General features: G+C 54.2%; 1 protein-coding gene across 3 annotated transcripts in view; it reads right to left on the minus strand.

Moving 5' to 3' along the window:
• Positions 1–9,892, minus strand: part of LOC133356014 (matrix metalloproteinase-16-like) — a 45,658-nt gene extending 35,766 nt beyond the window's left edge. For all 3 annotated transcript variants that reach the window (XM_061573508.1, XM_061573507.1, XM_061573506.1), the window contains exon 1: positions 9,734–9,892. In XM_061573508.1, coding sequence (XP_061429492.1) covers positions 9,734–9,823 — 90 coding nt within the window. In that variant the 5' untranslated portion in view covers positions 9,824–9,892. The remainder of the gene's footprint in view (positions 1–9,733) is intronic.
• Positions 9,893–10,524: the final 632 nt, after the last annotated feature.

Here is a 10,524-nt window from a genome sequence, read left to right on the forward strand (position 1 = left end):
TTCAAAAGCATGCCAATCTCTCATTGCGTCGAACCCGGCCCGCAGATAAAGCGCGGTGAAGGTCAGGAGAACCGTGCATCCTCCGCACGGTGCGAGAGACACGTGCGGGCTCTTGACAGCCTTCAGAACTTCTTCTTATTCTTCTTGTGCATGATGGACACTTGGTTCAGGAGCTTAAAGCCAATGTCGAGGTCTGTTAGGCACAAGAGGGCTTCGGAAGAGTTCGTGTCGCTTGGCTGTTCCTCCTCCGTTGAAGAAGCGCAGACTACGGAGCTTCACTCTGTGGGTTCTGCCGATCCAATCTCACTCCGTCGACGTCACTGCATCGCAGCCCGCGTACAGCGCTTTTCTTTTGCAAGACCGGGTAACTGGCTGTGTATGGACCGGGGTAACTGGTTGTGTATGGACCGGGGTAACTGGCTGTGTATGGACCGGGGTAACTGGCTGTGTAAGGACCGGGGTAACTGGCTGTGTAAGGACTGCGGTAACTGGTTGCGTCGGTGTTACTTAATCACTAGACGTTGCTGGTGGCCACGGTGACTCCACTGCCCTCCGTGTACATCCACAGCACAAGCCGACGGTTTCGCTGCGTCCATACATTTGTAGTCGGCAAGAGCACGCAGCCTTTGCAACGGGGGGTGATTACCACGGCTTCATTTCTCTCCAAAAGCAGTCCACATTATTTACAAGGAAAAAAACATCCCAGCAGTCGACCCAGATGACAATGAAAATAAACAAGCGGGCGATGCGTCGCCTCGTGCATGCTCACGGCGGTCGATCTGCAAAACTCCACCTCTCACACAAAGCAAATGGAGGGCTAAACCACTTAGAACGGAATCGTTCACAGTTGCTCTTCATTGGCCATACGAAATCACCACCTCCACGATCATCATCATCAGCAGGAGCAGAGTCGGGCTCACTCGAACCGAAGCTGGTGAACTTGCAGAACATGTATAGGCAATGACCCTCTATTTTGTCTACATATGGTTCCTAGTTCGACGTGAACCGATATGCACCAAACAACACAAAGTAAAGAAGCAGACATTTCGCCTCCTTCCCAAATCTGCCCCTTCGCGTTCAACCACGGGGGGTGGTGCTGCTGCTGCTGCTGCTGCCCGTGCCCCGCAGGGACGCGAGGCACGGGGAGGACGCGGCGCTGCGTGCGGAGCTCCATCCTCGCAGCGCTCGCCCCGAGTGTCCGTGGCCAGCCCTGGCATCCTTACCGCTTAATGTTGTAATAGAAATCTGCACCACTAATGCAACCACTTCATGCTGGGCCATCGACAAAATCTATGACTGATGATGTCAATCCTTAACGCTACACCGATGCATTTCGTGAACTACTGTGTGTGTGTGTATTACTTGAAAAAGGAATGTATATTTTCGTCTCTTGATAAACACGAACAAATTACACGAAGAAATGTCGTCGCAGGATGGGAAAAAAAATATCTCAAGGTCAGAAAGTGAGCAGGGCCACCGACGACGATGCCACTCGCAGCGCACGGCCGCTCCCTTCCCCCCGAAACGCCCCCCCCCCCCCCCCCCCGTAGCTGTCGCGGGGTGAACGCGCGGCCCCGCAGCTTCCACCACCGCCAGCCTCCAGTCATTCCGTTTACTGCGGAGCGGCTGGTGCCCACCTCGTTTTGGTGACCACCACAATCCTCTTCCTGACTTCCAAGTTGCTTACCCCGTCCAGCCATCGCATCACTTGCATCCCCGCGCATCGCAAATGAAACCGTAGACGAGATGTGATCTGTGCGGTGGCTTCCTTTAACCCCATCGCTCTCGCAGGCAACACGAACACTGCCCCCCCTGCCTCCACTGCACCGCGGCAGTTGACCCCTCTACCCTTCCGAAGTAGTGTACGGAGGATGTTAGCAACCTCCCCTGCTAACAGGACGTGTCTCAGTCTCCTCGCAACCCCGTGCATTATTCACAAGGCTGCACGATTCCACAGAGTCGTCAACACCTCTGCCCTCAGAGTGGCCATGGCGACAGCGTGAGTGGAGTCATCGGAGAGTGGAGGCCGAAATGGTATCCGGCCCCAACCTGCGGAAGCCTTCAGTTGCCCGATGGCACCCACACACGAAAACAAAAAAATAAACGTAAATGTCCAACTTTAATTCATTTTATGAACTTGGATTTATATCGCACTCGAGGTCTGTCACGAAAACGAAACGTTTCGGAGCACAGAGCCCCCTCCCGGCAGCTGCCCCTGTGCGGCAGGAGGGACTCGGCACCAGGCTGGGCGATGGGCATGAATCTGCCGGTAGAGGGCGATGATTGTTAAATAAATAAATTGTGGGTAACATTCCAAAATGTTGCAATTTTAACCAACATTCACATTGTTTTAGTCATGCGGGAATACCAGGAGAACAACACACTCCACTCTGACTCAGTCTCTCTCTCACACACACTCACAATCTCACTCGCGCACACTCTGCAGAGCACACAAACTCCACACAGAAAGGAAGAAGAGGCTGAGTTCGGGAATCGAACCCAGGTCCTCCTTGCTGGGAGGCGCGGGTGGCTGCACTGTGGCCACCACCCTGCGCCAAGCCAAGCCTCGATCTCGCCCGCTCCTCGCGAAGCCTCGAGAGCGAATCTCGATCCACTGCCTTCCCCCTTTCTCTCCTTCGCTTTTTGCAGATACACGGAAATCTGCAGCCATTTTAGGACCGGGGGGTCCCATGAATAATGCAGCGGCGCGCTCTGCTCGTGACGAGCGCTGCGCGGCGCGTGCGGCGGTGCCGAAAGCGTCGAGCTGCGCTCAGCATCTTTGCCTAATGGGTCAAGGCTGGCTTCTGAGCGTGGACACGTGCACCCAATCCGGCACTGCGAGTCCATTACAAACGCAAGGCAGTGTGTTGGTTATTTCACCACACCGCGCGATTCACTCAAACGGGGATGGGGTAGATTTGAATGCAGCGCTGCTCATCAAAGCGCCGTGTACATCGCGCATTTGCAGGGCTGCACACACAGGAATCGCGGCCAGTTGAGTCCAGCGTTCAGCTCAAGAGTAAAATCAAGATGTTGTTAAGGCTTAAAACTGCTTTTGAATAAATAATTTACTTATTTATCCAGAAGAGCCCAACTAAGTCCGAGGACTCTTTTCAGGAGGTTCCTGCTGCATTGGGTTTTTATTATTTTAAGATGTTTTCAGCCAAGGAATGATGATTGTTTATTATACACGAGTGGGTGGAAACCGGAGCACCCGGAGAGAGCACGTGCACACGAGGGGGCAACACTCTATCTCCGTACAGATTGAAACAGACGGCGATTAGCCCACGCGCGGTACCGCCTGTCCTGGCGAGTCAGAGTGCGGCAACTCCTCGAGGCCCACAGAGAGGGAGTTCCACAACAACGTCGCTCTGTGGGGGGGGGACCCACCGACCCTCCTCGCCGCTGCTGACTACACACTGCCCCGCATGGCAGGCGGCCAGGTGCATAGCCCCCACCGCCCAGCTAATTGCACGGAGTTCTAATTACTAAAATACAATTCTGTTTGGGAATTACACGGCCCCCCTGGCACGCAGCAGCAGCTGCAGCAGCAACAGCTGCAGCAGCAGCAGCAGCGGTGGCCGTGAGGTGTGCGACAATGGGCGGCACCGTCGCCAACGCCGAAGCGTTCAGCAGCAGCACCGCGCGGCGCCGCAACTTGCCAGCAGGGAAACTCGGGGAGGTTCTGCGCGCTTCTACCCACAGGGCACTCGACTCGGGCAGTGACACTCATCACAGCTCCACCTTGGCACGGTGACTCAGCTCCACCTGGCACGGTGACAATCATCACAGCTCCACCTGGCACGGTGACACAGCCCCACCTGGCACGGTGACTCTCATCGCATGTGGACCTGGACCCGAGCTGTGGTCTCGGTCCGTAGTAGAAGTTACCACGTGGTAACTAATGTAGCTAGCCTGGTGGTCACCACGTGACTAGCTACACCAGTCACGTGGTAACTAGTGTAGCTAGTCACGTGGTCACCACGTGGTTAACTACACCAGTCACGTGACTAGATACTCCAGTCACGTGGTAACTAGTGTCGTTAGCTTTGTGGTCACCACCACAGGTTGCTATTCTGTGAAGGAGAACGTTACCCCGCGTGTTGGAGTTGAATTAATGTGTTGCCTCCACGTCTACGTCTGTGACTCGGTTGAACTCACTACACTTGCGCTCGGCATTCTCTTTGCATGGAAACTCAAACGACTGCTGGGCGCGATCCGTGTGGTGCATCACCACACTACTATAGACAGTGTCCAGCACCACGCGGTGTGCGGCAGCACCACGCCACTGCCGTGGAATTTCCCGTCTTTAGGGGTCCAAACCACGCGCAATGCATTTCGGAGCTCTCTGCGTGTCTGTGTTGTTTACTTGCATAAATAAATTGTTTTAGTGTCCCCTCACTTGTTTCAGTTGATGTTGACATTCAAATCCGAGATCTCCCTGGCGAAAAACGCGTTTATAGTTCGGCGGAGTCGTCCCGGTTTAGACGACTGAGCAGCTTCTCATCACTCTACTGTGATACACTGTACATGTACCCACATACCCTCTACTGTACGACACTGTACATGTACCCACATACCCTCTACTGTACTACACTGTACATGTACCCACATACCCTCTACTGTAACACACTGTACATGCACCCACATACTCTCTACTGTGACACACTGTACATGCACCCACATACCCTCTGCTGTGATACACTGTAGATGTATCCACATGTGCAGGAATAAAACGCTTTTGGTTTTCAATAACCGTATTTGTAAAATACCATTCTCTATTCATAATCAACGTTTTTGGGTTTAGATCGCGTTATTTATAAATGTGTCGTAACCCTCCACCACCCGACACAGCCAATCAGTAAAAAAAAGTGTCACGTTGACAAAAGACAAATAGTTCACTGCTTTAGCCCACCGGTGTGTTGAAGCCACAACATTTACAATCTGAGTACGACGTTTCGCTGGTAATTGCATCCAGCATCATCGGGCAATTCGCCAGAATGGTGAGGCTCTGCTGTGTCTCCCGTTCTTATATAGAGCAGCAGCAGGGTGACGTCATCATTAACTCATCAGGTGCAAAGATTCAAGGGGGGAGTGATTGTAATTATATACTAGATTAGTAATCAGGCTATTGTTACGATGCGAGTTGTACGACACATTTATAAATAACGCGATCTAAACCCAAAAACGTTGATTATGAATAATATTGGTCGCGAAAGCCTACGTGGTTATACCATTCTCTAGTTACGACAACGCTTCGTCTTTATTCCGTTTTCCAAATGTCATTTAAATAAGATACCGTGAACACCGTGTTCGATAAAAACGGACTTCAACCCATTTACAAATGAGGAACTGCTACGTTACACGCAGAGGGTGCTAGAATACAACTCTGGAGGGTTGGGGGCGCCACACAATGCGATATGCTCTCACCGTGGTTATTTACAGCTCCATTTGGGGATATCGGTCCACAATTAGATTGGACGAACGGAAACGGCTGAAACGTTAATGGAGAAAAGTTTAGGAATCTCCGCTGTCTTGCCGATGACACGGGTCATGTTAACAAGCAATGTACATTAATCACCAGGGAAGGGCCTCGTCGTCGTTATTATACTTTACACGACGACGTGTCACGTGGCGCGCCAGCAGGCCGACTCTGCAAGGAGACGGCACCGGCACTTCACGGCACGGCAGTGGCCCCCGCGGTTCAGCACCACGCTGAGTGTGGACAGTTCCACTCTCAGTGTGGCCACGCGCTCGGGCCGTGAGGCCACCGCTCGCTCGTGCAGCGCTCCGTGTCACGTTCCCTGCACTTGGCCGCTATCGTCTATGTACGTACTGTACTACATCGGACTTCTTTCGCACCGTACGTAGTGAACCGTGCTAGGGGAAGGACAACTGAGTTTTAAAGCACTTCTAAGGAAATTAGTTTTCTTTCACCATCACAACACCCTCCTCCTGTATCTCCGTCGCCTCCCTCAAATCCCTCGACCTCTCACTCTCCCCACACGAAGCAGAATATGACAATCACTGATACTGGCATTGGTCCCAATATTAAACTAAGATCTCTGAAATATCTTAAATCTCGGTGCCAATTCCAATGCCAATAAGAAATGACTGCCACGCTCATCGCGACCTCCTGTACACACGATCAAGTCGTCAAAACGAGCACACTATTGAGCCACCTTCCAACTTCAACACATCCGATACAGCACCTCGACTGGACATCTGTGAAAAAAAGAGCTTCATAGCTCATCGGATTCCTCCAGGACAAATCAATTTTCTGACATACGCACCCTTGCTGAAGCAACGTCTCCGTCAGCTTCACAACACTGTCGACGTGCACGCTGCCCGCTCCCACTTCTACCCCCCCCCCCCTGCTTACTGGGACCTGCAACAACGGCGCTTGACCCACGCGGCCACCCCTCGCCACCACGCCAGCGTTAGGGTCGCTCACCCCGAGGCACCAGTTTTCAGCATCACTGCCTCACACTGCCCCACGCTGCTGCACTGCACCGGAGAAAAGCCCTCGCTTCAAACCCGCGTCTGTCTGGATACCCTAAATAACCTATATTGGGTCTGAAGGTTTCCACTGTGTCTAACCCGTCCGAAGATTAATCAAAACACAAGCATGCACGATAATACACAGCAACTTGATTGTAGTTCCCTGCGAGAGCACCACTCTTTGATGGCAACACAGAGCTTCATCTTCTTCATACGGCTGATTTCGATGGAGAGCAACAGCTGTGATTTTACATTGAGGTGGAGCCAGATGATTGCGTCAGGAGTAGCGAAGTGCATCACTGTGAAAATGCCTCCCCTTCTTCGTCCAACACAGTGCTACGAGCATTTTAAACAGTTGCTATTTGGATTTATGTTTTTGCAGGGCCTGAACAACGATGATACTCTGCATCCGATCTAACTCTCACTCTTTATTCCTAGATTATACTATAGTAGTCTCACAACGTGTACCTGATCTACAGCTGCACCTATTCAATATACATAATTCACGAACACAATTAGATCATAGTAGGGTATCACTTTAAAGCTATAAATACAACTTTTATTTTGTGTACGATGAATAACTTATTCATACTACAACCTCAACACTTATCTTGGATTTTTGGGCGATTCCTGATTTGGAGGATGTTAAACTGATTTAACCACGATCGTAAACAGCGCGACCTCCACACAAACTGACGACGGGTGACTTCAGTTGAAGCAGTCTTTAGTCAATTGTTGCGCAAGTTAACCCAGGAAGGCCTCGCCGAGTCTCGTGACTCATTTTCAGGAGGGTCCTGCCATGCCGTCGCAGTAGGGGGGGGGGCGATGGCTGTCTGTGCGTAAACGTGCGGCACGCAAACCACTTCACGAGTATCGTCATGAATCACGACCACACTCTCCATATCACTATTGTCCTGAGACAAAAGAGGGGATTGAGAAGATTGAATTACCCGTATGCTTCTCTGGCGTGTAGTTTACTTAAAGGGTTTATTGACACTTGAAATATGACCTTGAACGTATAACTGAGCTTAAACTATACTCATCAACCAACCCTCCACGTCATCGCTCGATTTGCTCCACTTTGACATTGAAAAGTCTACTGTTACTCACTGGAAAAACACGCGTTCGACTCGTTAGACGCGCGTTAGACTCGTTAGACGCGTGTTTGACTCGTTAGACGCGTGCTGCGGTCGCCTCAAATACAAAGGTAGGCAGCAGCGGTATTGACTCGTGTTTTAATTTAGAATTTATTTTGATTTGTTACAGGTGTTATGTCGTTTAGCCAGCTGCCCGGCTATTTTACACGGAAGATCCGTGGTGCGTGAGCAAAACAAAGACGAAAACGTACACTTAGCAGAGAACGAGTACAGGGTCCTTAACTTCATGTATGGAGAGATGGAAATACTGCGTGCAAACACCCACACACATATACTGCACAGTATTCATGCTGTGATACTGGACGTCCACGTGTATGTTGATGGCGGTTTGTTGGCTGCTGATCGCAGCTTTGACTGCACACATTCCCTGCACGACACACGCGGACCGAAGCCCTCCCTGTCTGTGTCGGCAGGCCACGGTGAGTCTCACGAGGGTAGCGGCAGGGCCCGTACAAACGTGAACGTCTCAGTTGAAATACTCGTAGCCTGAGCAGGCCTGACCCCTCACCCCTGAGAAGGCCATGAGCATCATCATCGTCACCATTGCTCGATGGGCACCATTCACCGCCATGGTCCGGTGGTGAGCGCGTGGTCCCAGCCAGAGGGATGACTCAGAAGTGGCACGCGATTGCTCGTGCGATCAAGCAAGAGATCTTCGTCATGTTTTGCCTGGGTTATAATAATTCACGCGAGATGCCAAGAAACGCTGCCAACGTTGGGTCAACGTCCTGCCGAGGATGTCTATTGGGACCACGGCTGTTCCTCGCTGCGGCAATGGAGAGTGCAGCAGCTCTGGTGGCGGTGTTGTCGCGACACTGCGGCTCGCTGTGGACAATGATTCTACTAAAAATGCTGCTGCTGCTGCTGCGTTCTTTCCTCAGCAGGCCACGGGGCAAACAGCCACCCACCCACGCACGGTCGGCGCCTCGTCTCTCCACCACCTCCACACACACAGCAGCCCATTCATCACGGCGAGCCGTGTGCCACCCACGGTCTCGTGTCCCGCATGGAGATTGCTTTGCGCCCGCGCCTTTTGTTTACAACCTCAGCAGAGCGCCGCTGTTACCCGTGCGAGGAGGACGAGGAGGATGAGGATGAGCGGGTTAATGTGAACATGTGGAAGCAGCCATCTTTACTGCACGAGACACACACGGGGGGAGCTGCGGTGCAGCGGCCACCGCGACACTTGGATACACACACAGACACCCCGGGTAGCCTTGACAGACTGTTGGGGCAAGTGCTGTTAGCAAACACCTATGCAGGCCGGAGCCATGCACGACGGGGTGGGTGGCCAACACCACGCCTGGCCGCCTTTGTCTCCCACGTGGGGAAAACCCGTTGAGATATTTCTCACCGATGTTGGCAGTGAATTGAACTTGGGTCGCCGGATTCAATTGCGCAGCTACTAACCACTGCACCACCGCTCCCCATACAAAAACACACACAGAGACACGCGTATAAAGGGACGGATCGCTGAGAACTCAGACGACAGCGTGCACCACCACACTGCGCTACCACTTAGAGACACGCTACGCAGCACGACACCGAACTACATCAACAAGCACAGCCGCTGCAGGGAAATCACGGCACAGACCCAGGTGCCATGGGTTAACTGACCGAGATGACCGGCAGTTGCACCCCGCGTGCTCCCCACTGTGCCAACGACATCATCATACAGACATCACAACACACATCACCACACAACACACACATCACAACACACACATCACAACACATCACACCGCGCCTCGTACCACAAACCACTTACCTAACACACCACTCATCACTGCGCACACAGAGAACACCCCACACACAGCTCGTCACACCACGCACCCTCGTCACCCCACACCCCCTCGTCACCCCTCGCACCCTCGTCACCCCACACCGCCTCGTCACCCCTCGTCACACCACACTCGGCACTCCGCCACCGCCGGTGTCCGGTAGCGCACGCCAGACGGACGCCACGGCGCGCATACTGATGATGATGATGGCCCCTGCTGCCACAGGCCAGACGCGGGGGGCTTGGACTCGGGATGGAGCTCGGGGAAACTCGGGGGGGGGGGGGGGGCGCTCACCTCCACGCTGAAGGGCGACGCCTCCACCCCGAGGAGCAGCAGCAGGAGCAGCAGCGGGAGGCGCGGGGCCCACGGGGTCGCGGCCTCCATCGCGGGGAGCCCGGGGGGGGGGGGGGGGCACGGGGTGGCCAGGGGACTCGGAGCGAGGTGAGGAACGGGGCCCTGAGGTGGAGGAGGGGGTGGGGGTCTGGGACGAAGCCGATCCGGGTGATTGGAGGAGGCTCGGGGTGAGCGCGGACGGGCGAGGTTGGTTCCCGGCCCGGGCTACGGCGCGCACTGAGCGGGCATCTCGCGGGCGGCGCGGCGAGACGCCGGGGCTCGCCAGGGGGGAGGGGGGGAGGGAGGCCGTGGATCAGGGGGTGGATCAGGGGGTGGATCAGGGGGTGGATCAGGGGGTGGATCAGGGGGTGGATCAGGGGGTGGATCAGGGGGTGGATCAGGGGGTGGATCAGGGGGTGGATCAGGGGGTGGATCAGGGGGTGGATCAGGGGGTGGATCAGGGGGTGGATCAGGGGGTGGATCAGGGGGTGGATCAGGGGGTGGATCAGGGGGTGGATCGTAAATTGAATCAGAATGGGAGGGAGAGACGTGGATCGGGATGGGAGGGGTGGGAGAGGAGAGGGGTGGGGGTGGGAGAGGCGATGGGTGAGGCTCGTGGAGGAATGTCTGGGGGGTGGATCAGGTGGGGTGGTGAGAGGTGGATGGGTGAGTCTCGTGGAGGCTGCGTGCCCTGGGGGTGCGGCTGGGCGCGAGGCGGCTGGCCGGGCAGGGTCAGGCCGGGCAGGGGAGCG

The sequence above is a fragment of the Lethenteron reissneri genome, chromosome 52 (assembly GCF_015708825.2).
Source record: "Lethenteron reissneri isolate LAM-NWPU_2019-01 chromosome 52, ASM1570882v1, whole genome shotgun sequence".
Taxonomy (NCBI): Eukaryota; Metazoa; Chordata; class Hyperoartia; order Petromyzontiformes; family Petromyzontidae; genus Lethenteron; species Lethenteron reissneri.